Source organism: Festucalex cinctus, chromosome 20 (genome assembly GCF_051991245.1).
Source record: "Festucalex cinctus isolate MCC-2025b chromosome 20, RoL_Fcin_1.0, whole genome shotgun sequence".
Lineage (NCBI taxonomy): Eukaryota > Metazoa > Chordata > Actinopteri > Syngnathiformes > Syngnathidae > Festucalex > Festucalex cinctus.
In genome coordinates, this window is record NC_135430.1 from 20,117,799 (window position 1) to 20,139,861 (window position 22,063).

Consider the following 22,063-nt stretch of genomic DNA (forward strand, 5'->3'; position numbering starts at 1 on the left):
GATGTGCAGATCTGTGCAAGCCTGCAGGCGTTTTGCTCTGCTTACCAGCCTGACAGGTTATACAAAACAGTAAAAGCTGGCTTGATTATCGTCATTCAAACTCTGTTGTGTTTCAGGATGAACAATACTGTAATTTTATGCAGTATGGTGTAATATACAAAGTGAGCCATAACATTTTTTTTAATGATGTCTAATCCTACATACAGCACTGAAAAAATAAAATAAAATACAGTAGGCTGTGTGTACTTATTGTATAGCAAAGTCAGTGACAAACACCAAGGTTCATTTTAGAGTCCGATTTACACTTTTATGAGCTATATGATCTATCTTTTTTTTTTTGGTTTATCTTGCCACTTACTGTACTGAACTGAAAATGACATCAGTTGCTCAGGTAGTGACCAATCAGAGCTCAGCTTCACAAAACAGGTGAGCCATGATTGGTCGTTACCTGAGCCATGAGCGATTATGATGTCATTTTCAGTCAACAAGTGGCAAAATGGCCGCCACTAAGATAGATTAAAAACAGTTGCTTAATTCATAATTCAAAAGCAGTGCCGTAGAGGCACAATGTTATACAGTATATAAAAGCCTATAGTATTTAGTGGCTTGATATTGAGAGTTTTATTTTGCTTTTTTTGTCGATTACTATCCCGCATAGCCACAAGTAGTGCAATTAAGTAGACTCGTACAAATATTTAAAGTTTCACAGCACATTTCAAATGACGAATGTGAGCTAAGCCTCTTGTGTGAAATCTGTTCAAGTTGAAGCCGATGAAGTCATCGGCGGCAGAGTGAAATGTGTCATTAAAACGTAATTTAAGAGACATTTAGGAGATTTTTGTTCACCTCCAAGAGAGTTAGGAAAAGCCTAATTACCTGAAATGGGTCAGTGCTCCCATAAGTTATTGCTTAATACTTAATATGCTAAAAACTTGCTATAATTACACTTACAAAATGTATTATAATTATGGGGGCTGTATTTTTTGGCGCCCCAGCTGCTGGAAAATTGCCCTTTTTTTTAATGAAAAAAAAAATAAATCAATTACAGTGAAGCACTGACTACATTGTCATCACAACTAGTAAGTGACGCCCACCTCAAGATGCGTAAGGACTAACAAGATAATTATCCAGCTTTGCACTGGCTGAAGTTTGGTAAACATTCATTTTTTCGTGACCCTGATTAAAGACCCTTTCCCTTCCACAGAAGGATTTCATTTATCTGGATTGTTATTACTCACTTTTTTTTCATTTTTTTTCCCATCATATTTCTGTCCTGATTTGGTCCCACTGTGCTGATGTGAAGCACCAACTCTCCCACCCACTCACGTTTATTTGACTTACCGCATCTTGGACCGGACTTGACATCCGCTCACGTCTCCCACGTCCTGCGACCTTCTCGTTTTGCAGCCGTTTCTGAGGTCAAAAAGCTCGACTGTTAATTGAAAGTGAAAAATGACACTGAACATGATTTACTTTTGAGTCTCGCGCCTAATAACCTTTAGCTCGACAAAGCGGTCGGCTTCTTGCAGAGGGACTCTATTGTTTCCATGGCGATCCCGTGAGAGCACATGGAAACATGTCACGCTGTGACGGAATTGCTCCTGACACATTTTTACACATTTGTCTGAAGTGGAGGCCGCATACTTGCGGGCGTGTCTTGGTTACACATTGTTAATGAGGGCACCTTGCCAGGCTTGCTACTGCATGCTTTAATAAGAGAAGGGGAGATTAATGGAGCATGGGGACGAGATGACAGTCTGATTATTTTCCTGATTGCGTGCAGTCGGGGGATATTTTGTATGAGCTGGCAGGTGGCAAAACTGAGGAACCTCTGTGAGTGTCAAATGAAAACTAACAAGAGTGCAGAACATGAGTTTTGATATTGTATTTTATTTATTTATTTACTCGCCTACTTTGTGTTATTAATGTATTGATGTAAACTTTATTTACTAGTATACTTATACTAGTATACGTATTCCTTACTGCATGCCCGATTTCTATTCTATATCCTGTACAGCACTTTGCATACAGCAATGCTCGTTTTAAAGTGCTTTATAAATAAAGTTGAGTTGACTATTTGATCAACCACTTGAATGGCTGTCACAACTTTAACACAACTCTTTCTTTTGTTATGGCTAGTTTTCTTTTCTTTTTTTCTTTTTTTTTAATGAAATCATCTGACACTAAAAATGGAGTGGACACGGGAGTTGGTTAGGCAGCCCATTGAAAAGAGATACAATGCTGCCATCTGCTGGCCATAGTGAGTGAGTGTTTTTGATTCCACAACCCATTGACCAGGCAGCGCTGCACTTAGACGTTGCACTGCCCATTGATTAAAAAAAAATAAAAAAAAAATAAAAAAAAATTAGTTGACGTCATTTAACGTTTATGGCGGCATACATTGTGATTTTACTAATCGTTATTAAACGTTTTTGGCAGTCAAAGAGTTTTAAAGATTTAAGACAACTAAAGATCTTCATCGCATCATATTTGCAGAATCGCTACTTATCCGGTAACGTGAACACTAAAAATGATCAAGCGAAAAAAATGACACAGCCACAGAACCAGTAATTGAATAAAACGGTGTTCAACGGCTTTGTCCGTAAAACAGCGGGGAATAAATCTGCACTTTTAATTCTTTCCAAAAAAGCTCTCAGCAAGCATACGGCGCAATCCAGAGCCAGATGACTTTCCATGAGGTCCACATGACAGTAACATATCCGGCACACAGGATATGAGCAACAGAGGGGAACCGATGTCCTTTTCAGATGAGTCACTCGAGCAGTAGACACCTGCCCTGGGAATGGGGAAACAGCAGCAGGGAAAAGGCTCTCCCTCATCATTTGCACACCCCACCCTTCAAAAAACATTCAAAGGATGGAAACTGGAAAGCATTCTCTGTTTTTTTTTCTTCTTTTTTTTTCATATGACAAAGTGGGTGAGAGGAAGTAAGGTGAGAGAGAATAAAGAAGAAAAATGTGTGGGGTGGACGTGTGGGATAGAATAACACAAAGTGTCACATAATGGGTGTAAATCTGACTTTGGAAAAGAAAAGAGAAGCAGCGACTGGTGAGCAATGAAGAAGACAAGATGACAGAGAAGGGAAGGATTTATTCCAAGTTGGTCATCGTGGCTGTGTCAAGTTCAGATACGTTGAAGTTGTGCTACTGCTCTGGAACCAGGAAGAAAAATAAAGATGCGTTATTTGCCAAAGACAGTATTTGTGAATATCCCCCCCCCCCCCACACACACACCCGAACCACGAGTCATCGGGTTTGTTTGAATTGAAAAAGCACCAAAGCAGGAAAAATATCACATCTTGATGTACACGCTGTTTTTGTCATCGCAATAAAATTGTCAGCAATTCGGATTCTATTGACTTGTGTGGTCCACTTAAAAAAAAAAAATGAACAGCATACAAAAACATGTCACCTGAGTGTGAGCCATTATATCCGTCATTTTAAAAGGCCCACTTCCTGCTGGGGAAGCCATCAGGATTTACCTGCCAAACTAGGACAGGAATGAAGTGGGGCAAAAACGACAAACGTGTTCGTTTTGAACATCAATTGCTGAAGTTACCCAACAAAATGAGACTTCATGTACCAGTAATTTATAATTCTGGGCCATGCGGATATTTTAGATTGATAGCTCACATGTTCACATTCCGTTGTTGTGATCTCTAAATTTCGTGTCGTTTTAATTTTTGGATACCAAACTTACCGGTACACAACTGATGAGTCAAAATAAACCCAAATTGGGTGAACAAACTAACCCAGCGACAATGCTTGGATATTTATACCCAACATATGAGGTTGAGGATTTGAACTTGGATCAACATTTGGTCAAGATTTTGATCCAATGAGAATAAAAATGACCCTATACAGATGAGTTAAAGCCACCAAGAAATGGAATAATTCTATTGAACCTGTAATACCTGTAGTTTTGTTACCATACAGTATGTATAATCAATCAATCAATCAACTTTATTTATATAGCACCTTTCATACATTTTAAAATGCAACTCAAAGTGCTGGACATCCATAATACAATCAAAGAAAAGAAAGAAAAAGCCCCACAGACACACCCAAAACCCAACAAACACATGAAAACCACAACATGGCGGGGCACAGAAGTACCCTGTAAGGAAAGGCACCCAGGAGGAGTTCATCCACAGTGAGATGGATGAAGACCAAGCATCCCTCTCACTGTGGAGGCTCACACTGGAGCTAAAAATTGAATAACTACCAAATAAAAACATGTAAACACTAAAAGACTGTCTGCCCCCCGTGCACCCCCTTTTGTACATCCTTGTAGACTGTCAAAAAAAAAGAAAAAAAAGTGTCCCTGCATTTATTGCTTGCGTCAATGTTTGTTAATATTTTCCCCAGCTTATGCAAAAAAAAAGAAAGAAAAAAAAAGATGCTGTCACCCGCTGATTGGTGCTCCCGCCGACTCTCATGGAAAAAACCGTTCGAAAGGGCCCAGGTTTCGCTCAAGTCTGGCCCACGTTGCTGTCGAGAGGTGGCCGAGTTACAAAACAGATGTTTACTCTTTTTCTCAGACAGATTTGTTACCAATTCCTGTCCAAGACTTCACCAAATCGCTTCGCTGTACAATACAATGCGCGTGTTTACGTCTCATTGTAAATATGAGCTTTATTGCAGACACGTTTCATCAAAGTCAGTTTATGACTCGAGCAGATTTCTCTATTCCCAAACAGGTGCCCGAAAAATGGATCCCGTGTAGGAAAGCGTGTGTCTTAGATGTGCTTGTGAGGAAGCGTTTCTGTGAGCGTGCGGGTGACTGAGTGCAGCTTGCACCTCCGAGCATCTGCAGAAGCAGTCACAGAACAACCCGAAGGTGCAGGCACAGAAGCCATTAAATGAGTTTGACTCGGCTGTTTGGCAAGCATGCAGGCCCGGTCTTCCCAGCACCTGCTGCTTCACAAACAGCCGAGTTGGATCATTTCTGCTATCCTTTCGTGCATTTGATGCGCTTGGGCAAGGGTCTGCAACATGCGGATCCGGAGACACGATAGGCCCTCTGCTGTGGATCTCAAAAAAAGAAAAGAAAGGAAAAAAAGACGAGGAAGTAGAAATTAAAGTGTTTTTTTGTAAATGATATTTTTTAAAAAGATAAAACATGCTTTAAATAAATTAACGATTTAGATTGAAAATGAATATTTAAATATTAAAAAATGATCAGAGTCCAATTTTTTTAAGTTGGCTGGCGACCAGTTCAGGGTGTACCCACCCTACTGCCCGAAGCCAGCTGGGATAGGCTCCAGCACCCCCCACTGCGACCCTTGTGAAGAGGAAGTGGTCAAGAAAATGGATGGAGATGAAAAAGTTTTAAGAATGATCTAAAAATGTCCGAAAAAGTGACCAGAAAATGTCTAAAAAGGAAGAGGAAAAGCAGAAAATTACCATAAAATGTGCATGAAAATGTAAAAAATGAGAAAATGAGATTTGAATAAAAAAGGCTGATAAGAAAATGTTCAAAAAGTCACCATAAAATGTCCAGACACAATAGAAAAAAGGCAGAAAATACCATAAAATGTTCACAAAAAGAAATCCCATACTATAAAATATCTTTGGAATTGCCAAAAAAAAGGCAGAAAAGAAAATGTTCAAAATCAGAAATTATATGATGTTCAAAAAGAAAAGAAAATATCCTGAAAATTACCATAAAATGTCTATCAAATTGCAAAAAAAAGGAAAAAAAAGAAAAAAAAAGTCATGAAGTTGATTTAAGAATAAGTTGGAAAGAAAACATTTTAAAAGTAACCATCAAAGTGTCCAAAAACAAAAGAAATGCCCCAAAATATACCATATAATGTGCACTAAATTGCCCAAAGAGTCAGAAAATGCATTTTAAAAAGGCAGAAAAGAAAACATTTAAAAAGGAGCTATAAAATGTCCAAAAATATAAGAAGAAATCCCCATAATTACCATATACATACAAAAAAATGCAAGAAAAAAGTCAGAAAACTGAGATATAACATATATATATATATATGAACAAAGGGAAACATAAATCTTATGGTTAAGCATTGGTGCAGCCTTTTCTAGCAAAGGGTGGAACATTTAATTTCAGGTCCATTTCTTGCCAATGATTGCTTTTATATGCCACCCAGTGCTCATTTTAAGCTCAGTTGAGACTGTCCAGTACGCCTTGCATAAGCTCCCCTCGGAAAAATATCACTTTCTTAATTAGTTTTACTGCAGCTCGGAGAGCGTTCTCTTCCCCATTTAGTGATCACATTTGCTTCAGCCCACAAATTCATATCAGCACCTGCATTACCATCTGCCTAAGGAGGCATCAAGGCTCCCCTGTGTGCTGTTATGCTGGCTTATTAACTTGGAAGCACGGTGCTTTTGTTCACTGGCATTTTCATTTTGGACCCTCCGTAATTGAGTAACAGGGGCCCGTCATGTAGCACAATAGAAGAAAAAAAAAAAAAAGCCTGAGAATTCTCATAAGCCTCCAGGAAAGCTGGAGTGAATGAATAGCTTGACGTCCCATCCAGCAAAACATGCTTCGATTGTGTCACCAAGACCTGCTTTTTCTCAAGCGTGGACCCGAGTGAAAGTTGAGCAGGCCGCGGACGAAGCTCAACACTGGAAATGCGACAGCTCGGTCAAAACGTTAGCAGTGCGCCCATTTGATTTGTTTCTTCAAGGAAGTTCAGATTTCACAGCACCGGCATTTTATAGCTTTTATATAATTGCGGCCATAAAGAAAGGGAATGATTACTTCCACCTTAACGCAGACGGCATATGCGGGATATTGCGAACATTTTTGGTGGGTTGTAATTGTACGGAATGATGAGGTTTGTTATGTTTCTGAAAGTTCAACAGGGTCAGACGACTCCACAGGTTCTTTTAAGCCAATTAGGCTGCTGGACCAACATTGACTTTTACATAACCATTGTTCCAGGTAGACTTACAATCTCAACTTCATTCCGTGCATCACGTTCATTTAATCATGAGCACACTGCTCTTATCTCTTGGCATTGATTCACGGAACTCCAGACGTGTGCTGCGCGCTTTCGCGTTTATGTTGGCATCAGGCACCGCAAGTCCAACGAGAGCCCCCGAAAAACAGGATGAAAACATTGCTCACCAATGGACGGCTAAAAAAAACAAAACAAAAAAACAAAGCCAAACATGGAATTAAGACACACGAAGCAGCCAGCCGTCGAGTCTTGCATAGGTACACCAGATTCATTTTTTTCTACCTTTCGTCTACTGTTTTTGGATTTATTTATTTATTCAGTTTTTTACATTGTTTATTTTTCATACATTTTTAGACTTCTCTGCCTTTCTGTCAAAATTTCTGACATTATTGTCAATATTATGGACCGATTATGGAAATATTCTTCTTTTTTTTTTCTTTTTTTTTGACATTTTAGGGCTTTTTTTTGCATTTATTTCTGCTTTTTTTGCTATCATATATATATGGGAATTTTTGCATACATTTTATGGTAATTTCCAGCCATTCTTTTGCTTTTGGACATTTTATGGTTACTTTTTGAGCATATTCTTCTCTGCCTTTTTTTTTTGTAAATTCAATTCTCTGACATTTTTGTCAATTTCATGGAAATTTTACGGTAATTTTCTGCCACATTGTTAGGTAATTTTTAGAACTTTTTCATCTACCTTTTGTCTCTCTTTCTGACAACTTAAAAAGTTGGACTCTGTGACTCAGCCGTGACTCAAACATTGTTTGAATATTTAAAAAAAATTTAATTCCAGTTGGATTTGTAACATCATATGACCAGAAAACAAACCTATTTAGCGCAATTGTGAATGGAGACTTGTGTAGCGCTTGATTGGCATCCAATTTGAGAAAGCCTGACATTTGATACATTTTGCATCATTCTTTACTATGGAAAATGTGTTTTTTAAAGTTTCAAATGTAATAGTAGAATCTGGGTCGGTTGTTGCGCACTTTGATTTGTAAAACCGGAGTAAATAGTCACAAAAACACTGAAATGTTGGATGGGTTAGCCTGCATGCTAGCTAGCGACGGAGACCATAGATATGTTAGCACTACAAGTAAGCCTTGAAATGTTGATAACACACAAGCCACGTCTACGTTTTGATATAAGTGGACGGCCACTGGCTTGAAAATGTTCAAGTTTTGCTCCCTTTGTCTAAACTTTTCAAAATGTCATTTGATCCGAGTCCGCAAATTATCATTTGGAATTCGATTATTAATTTGCCACACCCACTCGAATTATTATCACCCGTTTTGTGTACAACTCTCGTAGGTCAAATCTGAATGCGTGATTGTAATAAATACAAGTTGCTTGACTTCATTTCTCAATCTGACAACATCCTGCTGAGTCCAAATTCATCTGAACAAGATCTGAACGGTGAACATTCTCACGTCAGGCTTGAGAGGAGGCCCCGCCCTTGTGTCTGACTTTTGGAAGTGACCTTTCACGGGCTCTGTTTTTCTTTCGTTCCAGCCAAACCAAAAAATAAACAAGGGCAGATGAAACACGCCTTGCTGGCGGAGGCTGACCACGTTTCCGTCTTGTCACTCCGTATTAGCACATGATGAGCTGTCTCCATGTTGGACAGCCGTGCCGTGTCACTAACACGAGAAGGCACGCACGCACGCACGCGCGCGTGCACTCACACGCGTTAAAGGCAAGTTGGCTTTGGCCCTTTTCCTGTGAACATCTGCTGGCATGGACGTGCCCTCTCTGATCTCTGACAGGGCGACCACCACCACCACCACCACGTTCTGACTTGGAACCCGCCATCATACTTTTACTTTGACACCCGTGAACACGTGCACCCATGCATGCAACAAGCAGAGGAAACAAAGTGTGACCTTGCATGAGAGCTTAAAGTAGATGGGAGCCAAATGGGGGGAGCTCCGGCGCCATTTTTTTTCCCCTTACTAAATCTTTAGATCAACTTCCACAACAGAATCTGAATAGCTTTTTATTGACATTGTACCAGGTGTAACAAAAATGAATACAGCTACAACCCGTCCAAAAAAACAACAACAAAAAAAACAGTAGTAGTCACAACTTATAGCACAGTGATCATTTTTTATGTCACAAATATGTGGCATTTTGAAGAGGGATGTGTATATATATTTTTTTAATATCCTGTGTATGGCAGTTAAAGTGCCTTTTTTTTTTTTTTTTCCTCAAGTGTGCCACAGCTTAAACTCTTAAGACACAACCAAACATGTGTATTTGTCTCAGTAAAATGTTCTTTACAATAACATATTTAATGCTATGCACCTCCACTATTCTAAACACAGTATAGCCCAATTCTGATTAACATTGCATTTGTGGAATATGACTTATTAAGCAGCAAAATCTACATTGTTTTTATCCATCTGAGGTGGCGGCCATTTTGCCACTTGCTGTCCACTGAAACTGACGTCACCGTGGCCAATTAGGGCTAAACCTGCATACGAGGAAAGTGGAAAGTTGAATATATCCTTGCGTTCTCCCATTTCCAACCCCAAAACGTTCGAGGCAAATGTATGAACAACTAAGATGGCTGAATTATTTGCTATTCTGGTTAACACAGTCATTCCAAATCATATTGTTTTATGTCAGTCTAATTCAAATAACTAATTTAAGTAACAATACATACAAATAAACAAATCTTGTAAATTAGGTTTTCCCATAGGGTTCGCCATTGTCGAGTGACGTCAGATATTAAGACAGTGACGGTCAGTGACTTTGCAATTATGACGTAATTGAGTTCACGTCCTGGTATGAAGTCGGAAAAATCCGACTTCACACTTTCCAAGAATACATTAGTTTGCAAACGTCACATGAAAAAAAAAAAAAAAGAGCAAACAGGTGACTGTTGTTACCTTGCAGTTAAATGTTTTGACTTGACTTCCCCTTTTTAAAGAGTAATTCCGCTCCCTAGTGGCGAGATTGGTGAATTACAATTCCATCAACAACCAAACCATATGACAAAAAACACACACGGACACTTATACAATTGTAAGTAAAATAATTAATTCTGTAATAATAGCTAGATGTCTGATTGAGTTTGAGGAAACTTGTTTTGGGAATATTCAGATTATTTATTTAATGTTCTTTCATTTACGTGTCACGTGATAGCGAAAAAACGGCAGTCCAAACAGTGGATTTGCAGCATCGGATTTGATGTGGTCATGCAAATGAGAAGCAGCTGTTACTGATCATTCAAGCGGTGTTCATCATGAAAGTTACTATACAGAATGCTCGGTTTACTTGAAGACGTCACGGGTCAAATGTTCCAAACACGAGCGAGCTGCTGATTTATTCTGGAAACAAAAGTTCGGTTTGCACTCACTTGAGCTGTGATTTAAACACACCTGCTAGATCTTTCCCCCTCACCTTAGTGAACAAACATTGGTTCCTTGATTAAAATGATGCAAAAGTGCCATCCAAGCAGGGATTAATTATAACCTGGCAATGATGAAAACATTTATTTATTTTTTCAAATTAAAAGTGACTTATTCCAGACTTTTTCCCCTGTTGTGCTTATTCTGTGCAGTGATTTGTGATTCAACATAAATGTACAATATTAATCACACTGTGAATATTCAGGATTTGGAAAAATCTTGTGCACAAGCAGAACATGAGCTCTTTTCTCACTACGACTGCACACTATGGAAACAACATATCGATGTCGCGATATTGGCCCATGCGATAAGTTTCATATGAAACTGGATGCTGGATTTATCTGAATTTGACCAATCAGACGCAAACTTAAATATGCATCACCATCCAATACATCAAGCTTGCTTATTTTGCTGCATGAAAAAAAACAACAAAAACTTTCATTAACTCATTCACTGCCATTGACGGAAAAAGACGTCAAATGATACATTTTTTGCTGGGCTGGCAGTGAATGTGTTAAGTAGATAATAAAAGTCTCACAATAATATCAATATCGCTTTATTCAACACATATCACGTATTTTTCCAATGTTTTGCAGCCCTAATGCGCACACACACAATAACTAAACTTCCGCCAACAACTTTTCCAGGTCCTTCTTCTTCTCACTGTACCGAGCGCTGACTTGTCCGACGGCCTTGACATGTTCCTCGCCCACCTCTTCCTTCAGTCGCTGCTGCTCCTTCAGGAAATCTGCCCACTCGTCTTTCAGACGCTCCATGTTTTCCTGCAGTTGGCTGCTCTGGAAGGACATAAACACAAGACATGAGTACAAAAAAACAAAAATGGTGAAAGGGCATCAAAATAAACACAGCGAATGGCTTCCAAGTTGGTAGTTTAAAAAAAAAAGAAAAAAGTCTAATGAGTATAGGGCACCCACTAATTACAACGATTTCATTCATTGTTATGGCATAATTATTTTTGATTAAAACAATTGTGCAAGGGCAGTTAAAAAAAGAAAAAAAAAGTCACATGTGTACACAGCAGCTGCCATATTAATTTACCTGCTGTGTTTCTAGCTCCCTCTGCTGGACTCTTTCTGCCATGTGATTAGCAGCCTTCACTGTGACAGACAAGCAAAAGTGGTCACTGCAATTTGATATTAACATCTGCAAGTCCCATTTAATCCAACTGAAGATACTTTTTTTTCATGCAAGATATTGTTTTAGTCCTTGTATCACTGGATACTTATGACTTACATCGAGCAATAACATTGGAGAGCTGCTGCTTCATGCCCTCTAAATCTGAAGGAAGCACTTCCTCATTGGCTTCTTGCACCACTTTATTCAGGCTCTCCAATAGTCGGCTCTCCCGATGGGCCCTTTTCTCCTTTGAAAAAGGAAATGATGATTGAGCAATTTGACACACAGACGATTGGGCAACCTATACAGCTGGTTCATATAAGGTTCATTCTATTCAAAGATGTACTGTATGTAGCATGCCACCATTTCAAACCAAAATCAAGCATATCACTGTGTGCGTGTTGTATCTTTGATACCTCAAATTCTCTCACAAAGTAACGGATCTCTGCATTGATCACAGGCCTGTGGTCGAACAGCCGAGACTGGATGTCGCCAACATCTGGAATAGCAGCAAAGATAATCCGCAGAATTCATACGAAAGGAAGTTTATCTACTTCAATTAGTATTAGTAAGTTGCAAGACTGAGAGATTCAATAAATAACATGTAGAAATTCAAGTCCTTGTGAAAGAAATGCATGCGTGAAACACGACGCACTCACCCTTAACAATTTTGTCCATTTTCACTAATAAACAGAAGTTCTTCTGCGGTAAAGTCTCATTTTAATTCCTCTTTGTGGTAGCTATCTCAACATGCTAGCTTCAAACTGCTTCAAACACGAAATTCACGTTTAGCTACAAGAGACGAGCAAACTGTCGGTTAATTGTTACACAAACGCATCGAAGCCGATGCCGATGCCTTCATTTGTAATATATAGTCAACAATGCATCGTATATTAAACCGCTGAAGGTTTCTTGCTAATAGCAGTCATATGAATAGAAGTCAGCTGATCGCAATAAACAAAACACTTACTACTACTTCCGGGTACAACGGAGTGGATTGAACCAAGTCGCTAAAATAGGGGTGCCACATTTTTTAGGACTTATTGTTGTTTTTCGAGCTCATGATAAATATATTTTGGGGTAATTTTTTTTATTACGAAAAATTAGAATAAAGCTACAACACTTTTAGAATGACGCATTTCATAATTTCTAAGTGTTTATGTAGTAAAATAAAAAAAAAAAGGGAAGGTGGAATTTCGGTGGCCCAGCAGATGTCAGTCTTGCTCTGTGGACAGTCTACTAAAAAAAAACAACAACCAAAAACCTCACTTTTAATAATAATAATAATAATAAAAAAAAACACACGACAAAAAATAATGTATTTTATCCATTTATTTTTAAAATATTAACAAATGCTCACATATATGAATGTTAATTTATTAATATATGTTTTACCCGCTGTCTTAAGACATTTACTTCATCATACTGCTAAAATTAATTGATATTTTATTAAAACCAAGCATACATTTTTCAACAGGACTAATATAAACGGGTAAACTATAGATTAAGAAAATATCTGTACACAAACCAAGGCCTTAACTTCTCCACAGTGACCACAATATGGCCCTAAATTCTCCTTTGGCTATTGCATTATGCTAAATTTGTAAATATATGTGCATAAATGAATTAATAAAGACAGTACTAGTCGTAAAACAAAATCAGCAAAATACAGAGTGACAAGTGGCATCGTTTGGGCCAAATAGCTTATACCTTGCTAAACCCAAAATTCATTAGGACTGTCACACTCAGTCACGGAAGAAATCATTAAGGGCACCACAAGTGCCCTACTGTCCACATTGTTTACTTAGGCAGTTATTACATGCACCATTAGTTTTGATTTGGGCCTATTAAAGAGATTAAATGATTGATCATCGCCAAAGGATAAAACCAAACGAGGCTGCTGGTAGCTGAAGAAGCACGCCAATAAATACACAATGTCAACACCAGCGAGCGTCCACTGTGAAACCAGTGTGCGTCTTGTTGCCTTGTTTATTCATAATTCTGGAGGGGGCAATTAAAAAGATTTTTAAAAAAAAAAGAGAATTGAAAAGATGGACTGTTTAAAAGCAGTATTCATTTCCAAAGCTAATTTGCAGGATGGATTTAAAAGGATTTGACACAAATGTATGTCGTGCGTTTTTAAAATGCATACAAAAGGGTCATTCAGATTCATCAACATAATTAAAGTGAATAAACAAACACTTTAAATTGTTCAGGGAGTTTTATATTAAAACAGTATTACTTTGGATTGCATATTTTTAAAAGTTAGCTGTAACAATTTTGTGCAAGAAAATACATCAACATAAACAAATATATGTCCTGCATTGTTATTTGTAGGAAATGTTCTGCAAATGTGGGAGCTAAATCATGCAGCTTTAATTAAGAAAATATGGCTTTTTATTTGACACCTCTGCGAACATCCTCTCAAAACAGGAGAGAGCAACAATGCCCAATTTAGTGTTTATTGCAGGAAGCAATGCTATATGAGATGAAGTTATTTGTGCAACGTGACCGACTACTGTCGGTGGAAAAGTGGATCCCCAAAAAAAATGCAGGCCCAGACAGGAAACTACAATTTAGATGAGGTTTATTCACAAAGCCACCAAAACGCTGGCTCAGATGCCAGGAGAAAAAACAAAACAAAACAACAAAGCGCGAGCACAAATACTCGGAAAAGTTGATAACAAAAAACACTTGCAAAAGGCAAGGAGCAACAGGGGTTAACAAAAAATACAACACAAGCTATCAAATCAAAACAAGACTGTACTAGAACACGAGACCAAGATTCAGGAACAAAAGGTCTAGAGCACATCTTGAGCAAAGGCTGCATGCAAGAAATAATCTGACAGCGATCTGTCGCTCCGGGAGTCCTTTTAAAGACCTCTTGATTGCCGAAATGCGCCTCAGGTGTGGCGCAGGTGGACACGCCCCCTTCACTTGCCCACTGAAAAAACAAACAAACAAACACACATAGTGAGAGCAGGATGATGACAATTTGTTTGAAATGAACGGCACCAAACCAACAGCCATTCATTTCCACCTGAATCGATTTTAGTTAAATGAAGATGCTTTTTTTTTTTTTTTTTTTTTTTTCTCGAGAAAACTTATTTTAGTAATTCCTTTTTTTTTTTTTTTTAACTGGTCAATACTTATAATAACTTTTTTTTTTTCTTTGAGGAGCCATTTTGACAATCTGTAACTTCATTTGTGGAAAAATTTTGTGAATTTTTAGGAGCATTTTTTCAGGTTAATTCAAGAGACAAAGTATTTTTTTATTTTTTTTTTAAACAATTAAAAAAAAAAATATATATATATGCAATATGTTGAATGCAGGTCTGCAGCTGTCACAATTTGAGTATCCTACTACAAATTGAAGTAAAAGCAAAATATTTTTTATTGCACATTTCATGTATAAGTCAATTCAAAGTGATTTACATAAAACATTAAAAGCATTACAGAAAGAGAAACATTCGGACATTGCAAAAATCATCTAAAATTATTGGTGTAAAATGATTAAAAGCAAGCATCAGACTCGATAAATTGAATCAAGAGAATATAAACTAGATTCACCAGAATGATGCAGTCAAAAATAATGCGTTCATCCCCGATTTAAATGAACTGACACTTTGAGTATTTCAAGCTGCGTCCTGGAGCAAGACACCGATACCCCGAATTGCTCCCCAGGCGCTTAAGCGGCCCCCCCTGCTGCATTGTGCGCCACTAGTATGCGAGTTTATATGGCAATGGGCCAAATTGTGCCTACATGCCAAAAATGACGACAGGATAGGATTTATGAAATGACGTTTTTGGGTGTTTTAATAGAACACGGGCTCTGCTTTTAACAGAAAGGCAGGGAAGTCTAAAAATGGATGAAAAATACCATAAAGAAAAAAAAAAAGAGGAAAACAGAAAATTACCATAAAATGTCCGTGAAATTGCAAAAAAAATGTCAAGGGAAATTAATAAAAAAAAAAAAAAAAAAGGCATAAAATAAACAGTCCAAAAACAAAAGAAGAAATCCTGAAAGTACCATAAAATGTACACAGAATTGCCCAGAAAAAAAGGGAGGGAAAAAACATTTAAAACATAATATCAAATTTCCAAAATCAAAAGAAGTCTGAACATTACTATAAAATTTTCACAAAATTGCCTAAAAATGTCAGCAAATTGATAGCAAAAAAAAAAAAAAAAAAGCCAGGGGAAAAAAGTGCCCAAAATAGTTATAAAAAGAGGCAGGAAACCATCAAATGTCCATAAAATTGCCAAAAATTTGAGAAATTTGACAGAAAGGTAGAAAAGTTTAAAAATATAGGAAAAATGAAAGCTGGAAAAATTACACACGCACACGCAAAAATAAAAATCCAAAAACAGAAGTCGAAGGGTGGAAGAAAATGAATCCAACAGTATTGGATGTTTCATATTTTTCTGTGCTCTTGCTTTAAAAAAAAAGAAAACTAACTGAAACAACATTTTTTGTTTACAAAACTAACTATAGTTAGTTCATTATTATTACCATATTTGATCTATTGTGTGGAAATCTGGGGAAATGCATAGAAAACAAACACTAACTCTGTTTTCAAATTGCAAAAAAGAGCCATAAGGATTATTAATCGATCAAAATGTACAGAATCAACACATCCATTATTTAACAAATTAAATACAATGAAATGTTATGACTTGGTTGAGTTTAAAAATAGCACAAATAATGTCCAAAGTATATAATAATCTACTCTGCCATAGTACTTGTTTGAAATTAGTCACAGTCCTTATGATATAAGGGGTACAAGTGTGTACAAAAAACCCAAAACAAGAACAAATATTAAGCAAAGGTGTGTTTCTGTAGGGTTAGTTTGTTTTTTTGTTTTTTCTTTTCTTCTTTTCTTTTTTAACTTTTGTTTCTCTGCTGTTTGTTTGTATGTTTATATGTTCAATCAATCAAACTAACTATAATTATAGCAAAAATGTCCTTCGTTTTAGTCTTTGGTAATTAATTTAATGGATGAGACTTTGGGGATGATTTTAAATGTGATTTTTAGTAGATTTATTTGGATATAAACCTGAATAATGACTTTTCCGCCCATGATGTTTTTTAAATATTGCGCACAATACTACACATAAAAAAACTAAAACTAATACTGAAACTAACTAAAATTAAGCATTTATTAAAGAACTAAAACTAATTAAAAAAAAACCTAACAGAAACAACCTGAAAAGTAATTCAAACTAACTAAATAAAAAAAACAAAACTCAAAACAAAATAAAAACTAAAATGAAAAATTCCAAAACTACAATAACCCCTGCTGCCATATTACAAATAAATTGGAATAAATTGGTTTATATACTGTAGCATTTTTCTAAATATGCAAAAGCATAAATAAATGATTTGTGCAATTTTTAGGACTAAACACAATTTCTCTTCATAACATGATGTGGCCCTTGCGCCCTTGTGGCCCTCAAATGAAAAAGTTTGGACACCCCTGCTTTCAACACGCACACACTGAAGACTGCAGCAAAAGGAAGCGCATGTATAGCGTGACTCCTCGCTGCCACCGCTCTGTCCCAAGGCATGATGGGAAGTCAAAGCTCCGGCTTGAAAATCAACATATGCGCTCGTCACTCTGCGCTTTTCAGGGAACATTTTTTTATCTCTTTTTCGCTGCAAGAATGGAACGAAACCTTGTCAAAGGAATCTCAACTTGAGTGAACTGCATGTGTGTGTGTGTGTGTCAGAGAGTCAGACGAGCGCCGCGTGTCAGTAACCGTTAGCGTCAGCCGCCATTTTGGGGCTCGTCCTGGAGATTAACAGCGACCGGGATGTCATTTATTTATTTTTTGTTCCCATGGGGGGTTTGTCTGTCCTCTCCCGCCCCGGCAGTGGGAGGGACGGCCTCTTGTTCGGAAGGGCTACAAGTGCTGCAGAGGATCGACGCTTATCTGGACCTGTTGAAGCCCAAGTGGCCGCAATCCGAGTGGCGGCTCTTTTATTTTGGAGGGGAGATTCGTAATTGGCTTCCTGCGCGGTCGAAAGTGAGGCGAAGATTTTTACTTGACGCCTTTTGAAGTTGGCGCGTTGGAGCAAGAAGGCGAGGAGCAGAAAAAATAAGAATATAGATTTTTTTTAATTTTTTTTTAAAGGCGGTGTGCCCTGAGGTCACGCATGAAGCACAAACATATACACACACACACGCGCGCGCTTCTTTGCTGCTGTGGCATGTTTGGAGCGGTGCCTCGTCAGATTAGGGCCATGCTGGCTGTGTTTGATGGCCAACCTGGACAGACAAAGCCTGCCAGGCACAAACTGCTCAGGCACATGATGTCAGGGCGGGCGCACACACACACCAACACACACGCCCAAAAAAAAATTCTTCGCCAGCCCAAAGAGACAGATGACACCCAGCATGAATCTAAAGCCAAATCTGTAAGCATCCACTGCGATCCAGCTGGCTCGCCCTAGGGTACCTGTCTCGGCGAACTGGAATCAGCGTCACCCCCGTGAGCTGTCAAATTAGCTCACAGGGCTGGAAATGCTGAAGAGATTTGGCCTCTCGTCGGGGAAGAGGAACGGGGGGGGGGGGGGGCTTCTTATTAAATGAACTTGCTTTTGGAGTAAAATGGTAAAAAAAAAAAAAAAAAAAAACGACACTTGGGAAAGGTGAGCTTGTTCGTTTGGGAATAGTTGATTAAGATGTTGGTATGCATAGCACGCAAATGTTGTCAATCAACGACCATCATTTTTTACAGGTAGTCAATAACTTTCAATATCGGAATATTAGCAACACTCGGGCTTTTAAAGGCCAAACACAAAAACCTGAATATGCTCTTTTTGCATCCATCTTATGATCTGCCGCTTATCCGGGGTCGGGTCGCGGGGGCGGCGGCTTTAGCAGGGCAACCCAACCTATCCTCTCCCCAGCCACTTCGACTCGCTCCCCTGGCAGGATCGCAAGGAATTCCCATGCCAGATGAGAGACATCCACTCATTTGTATTCACATTTTCAAGAAATGTGAAAATAAAACCGAATGGAAATGCTAGAAATTTGAAAAAGGCCCCAAAATTCTCAAAAAAACGTTTTTTTTTTTTTTTTTTTTTTTTACGCTTACAGGGGGTTGATTTTGAAGCTTCTTGAAAAAAATGAAACGTGAATTTTGGCTATGGTAAAACCAATACACGTTGCATAATTTGACGGGATATTACGTCACATGTACGTTTGTAGTCCCAAATCAATGTCGGATGATAAAGTCAGGGGCAAACTGACTTGTTTATTTATTTTATTTTATGACTTTGTTTATTTATTCTTCATATTGCAGCATAACACGCAACTTCCATTAATTTTGGTACCTGTGCCATTATCAATTTCTCTGTTGAAATGCATAATAAAAGCATTCAACTTCAATTGTACCACTCCAAAACCTTCTCTTTTTTTTTTATTTTTTTTTTTTAAACCATTCAGAAGTTGACTTGCTGACACTTAACGATCAGTTTGTTGTGCTGTAAGAAGCCAAATGCGTTTCAGCTTGAGGTCACAAATTGACCGCCAAAAATTCTCCCTCACGATTTTCTGGTAAAAAGCAGAATTCTTGGTCACATTAATCTCTTCTACATTGTTGAGAGAAAATCTGAATTGATTATCAAAAATAATCATTGATTAAATTGATAATTGATTATTTTTATATATATATATATATATATATATATATATATATATATATATATGTATTTCCTTGCCTTCACTTTTCTTCTCTCCGCTGACGTTTTCTCCCCAGAGGTGCCCTCTTAATGTCTTTGACTAAACTTGAGTCAGTTCTGACAGTGACGTTGCCCCATCGGAGCACAGTTGAGAGGACACCAACATGAGCGTAATGGAGGGTTTGCGGGCAGGCTCCATCACACAGCGTGTCACCAAGAGCCAAACATGGCAGGGTGCACGCCACAGCCCTTTAAGACGACTTACAGTAGAGATGCAGCCGCGAGGTGAAGGGGGGGTGGGGGGGGGCTTATTTTTGTCATGTCACACTCACCTGAAGCACCCAAGTCGGTGGTGGGTGTCATTTCATTGGCAAAAAAAAATAAAATGGCGAAAGCTAATTTTGAAGAATGTTTTTGAAATTAGAATATATAATTATATAATATAAATCAAACAAGAATTCAATCGACACACATCTTAATTTGGATCAGAACCAAATTGCACACATTCACTCCAGTCACCTGCATGATGCAAACAGGTCATCATTCATATCATTATAATTTCAGTGAGACAACAAGCAAAGTACAGAGGGTGGTCGGTTTATGACTTCAGCTCCACAACATAGTATAACGAACCGACGCTAATGCCACAGAAAAGTCATAATTAATTATAAAAAAAAAACCAAAACAAAAAAAAACACTTCTAAGCCATAAAATAAAACAACAGAAAATAAAATTGATCATCAACCAAAGTGACCAAATTTGTTGTCACTTGGAGAGACTTTTGTTGTTTTAACGTTTTGCAGTGATTCACTTACAAAATAAAATAAAATAAAATAAAATAATACACATAATTATTATATTATATATTTGATATAATAATAATAATAATAATAATAATTATTATTATTATTATTCACATATGTGCCTGGTTAAAAAAAAATGAGATTTCTGTCATGACTACCCTTTAATTATGTCATTAAACAGTGTTATATTTTGTGTTTAAATATAAATTGTTGTTTTTTTTAACACTTATGTGAAAAAATACAAATGAATATGCTTAACGTATTGATGGGAATTTGGTTACATTTCTTTCATGAAATAGAATTCAAAAGATTAGCATTTTATTAAAGAAATATGTATATTTTAGGTTGTGCTTGTGCATGTGCTGAACTCGTTTCCACAATTCTACATGACAGAACAAAAGCCTATAGGAATATATAGCAATTACATTACATAACATAGCAATTCAAATTCAATGAAATTATTTAATGTAATGTAATTATTTGGAGGACTACTTTTTTTTTTAATTCCCACTTCAGTCATATTCTTCTCAAGGACCAGTGCTCCTACTTGAGTACATTTTTCGACACTCTACCAACATCTGGTTTTTCACCGTATCAGAACATTTTGCAATGTTTATCTAGAAATCCTGCGGAAAATAGCAAAGTAGTGATGTGTAACTGCAAACAAATCTCAAGTTTTTTTTTTTTTTTTTTTTTTTAAATATTGCATTTGCATTGCAGTAAATTGCCCAAAAATAGAACACTTACTTCTACAAGAGTCCAAACAATTTGCGACACAACACCCTGTGAAATTGCATTAAAACGAATAACACACCTCCCTAAAACCATAACGGCATTTATTTGAAATTATGCACGCATCTGTATGCATTGGCAGCGTGTGAGTGCTAATCACATGCTCTTGTCCCCGAGGTTAGACCATCAATTAGATCTGTAAAAAAGGAGCGCGACAACTGTGAAAGTCACAAGGGGAGTTTGCCAGAGCCGTAAAAAAAAAACAGAAAAAAAAAATGGCAGCGCCCCCCCCACACAAACCCTTCAGGGTCTGACCCGTGTGTGCACGTTTGGATGCCACTGAAATGTAACATCTATTATGAGTGGTTCGTTAAAAAAAAAAAAAAAAAAAAAAAAGCATAAACTCAATCGGTGTTTGTTGTGCATCCTGAAGCCAAGTGCAACACACTAGAGTCTATTGTGGAGGCCATCAGCTCCCCCTCAATCTGTCCGCCCATCTCGTCATGAGCATCTTTTTCATTGCTTGCTCCCACCTTCACCCCGAAGGCACCGTATGTCTTTTTTTATTTTTTTTTATTTTTTCCCAAGTATTTGACTTCAAAGCCTCGCGTCTGTTTGTTTTTTTGATAGGTCAAAATTTGTGATACGTTGAGGCAACTTTGAGCTGTTACATAGTTAAAGCGTGCGCATGTGTGCGATAGGACGACACACAGAGATGACTTTGTGTTTTTCCTGCCCAAATGTCGATTTCACGCCTCCCCCTTTTCTGCGGGTGCCTTTCAAAAGCAACCGCTGATCAGCTGTGTGTCATGTGCTGGTAAATTTAGCCTGAATGAAGTTTTTTTTTTTTTTTTTTTGAAGATCAAATGCTGTTGAGACTACACTAAGACACACTGCAGTTAAGTGTCCCCCGGGGTCAGCACAAAGACATCCACTTTTGAGCGAACTGTATGTCGTCTTTACCGTTTTATTTCTTCAATAGCGTCACGTCAGCTACTTCCCATTTTGGATGCGATGTGGCACTTGAATATTTTCGTAGGTGTACAATCGATCCACTGGCTATTGTACAATTAGCACTCCAGCGTAATTCATTTCACACGCAGCAAACTGGAGAATTTGCTTACATTTGACCCCGTGTGTTTTGTTTGTCTTTTGCTTCTCCATGCCTGTCACTGTTAAACATACTAACAAACAAAATGTACAACACGTTTTTGTGCTTTGGCTCATTTTATTCAATTCGTCGTTGGGATTTCCGATGAATTTGTGAATCCTTACGTCCGCGTTATTCGATACCTGGTACAGATTAGGGTGTTGGCTTGTGTTGTGG

At 37.7% G+C, this 22,063-nt stretch overlaps 1 protein-coding gene across 1 annotated transcript; it reads right to left on the reverse strand.

Annotated features, from left to right (window-relative positions):
- Nucleotides 1–10,917: 10,917 nt before the first annotated feature.
- On the reverse strand, nt 10,918–12,491 carry bloc1s5 (biogenesis of lysosomal organelles complex-1, subunit 5, muted). Its single transcript, XM_077509131.1, has 5 exons — nt 12,174–12,491; nt 11,931–12,013; nt 11,632–11,761; nt 11,437–11,495; nt 10,918–11,174 (listed from the first exon to the last, which is right to left on the reverse strand). Exons 1-5 carry the CDS (start codon nt 12,190–12,192, stop codon nt 10,998–11,000), a joined length of 468 nt encoding a protein of 155 aa, XP_077365257.1. The 5' UTR covers nt 12,193–12,491; the 3' UTR covers nt 10,918–10,997.
- Nucleotides 12,492–22,063: the final 9,572 nt, after the last annotated feature.

Bases quoted from the DNA above. Each gene is read 5' to 3' on its own strand.
- bloc1s5 (XM_077509131.1), bottom strand. The intron at 11,762-11,930 runs GTATCAAAGATA...CCTTTTTCAAAG, and splicing joins ACTTTGTGAGAGAATTTGAG to GAGAAAAGGGCCCATCGGGA. The intron at 11,175-11,436 runs GTAAATTAATAT...ATGTCCTTCCAG, and splicing joins GGGAGCTAGAAACACAGCAG to AGCAGCCAACTGCAGGAAAA.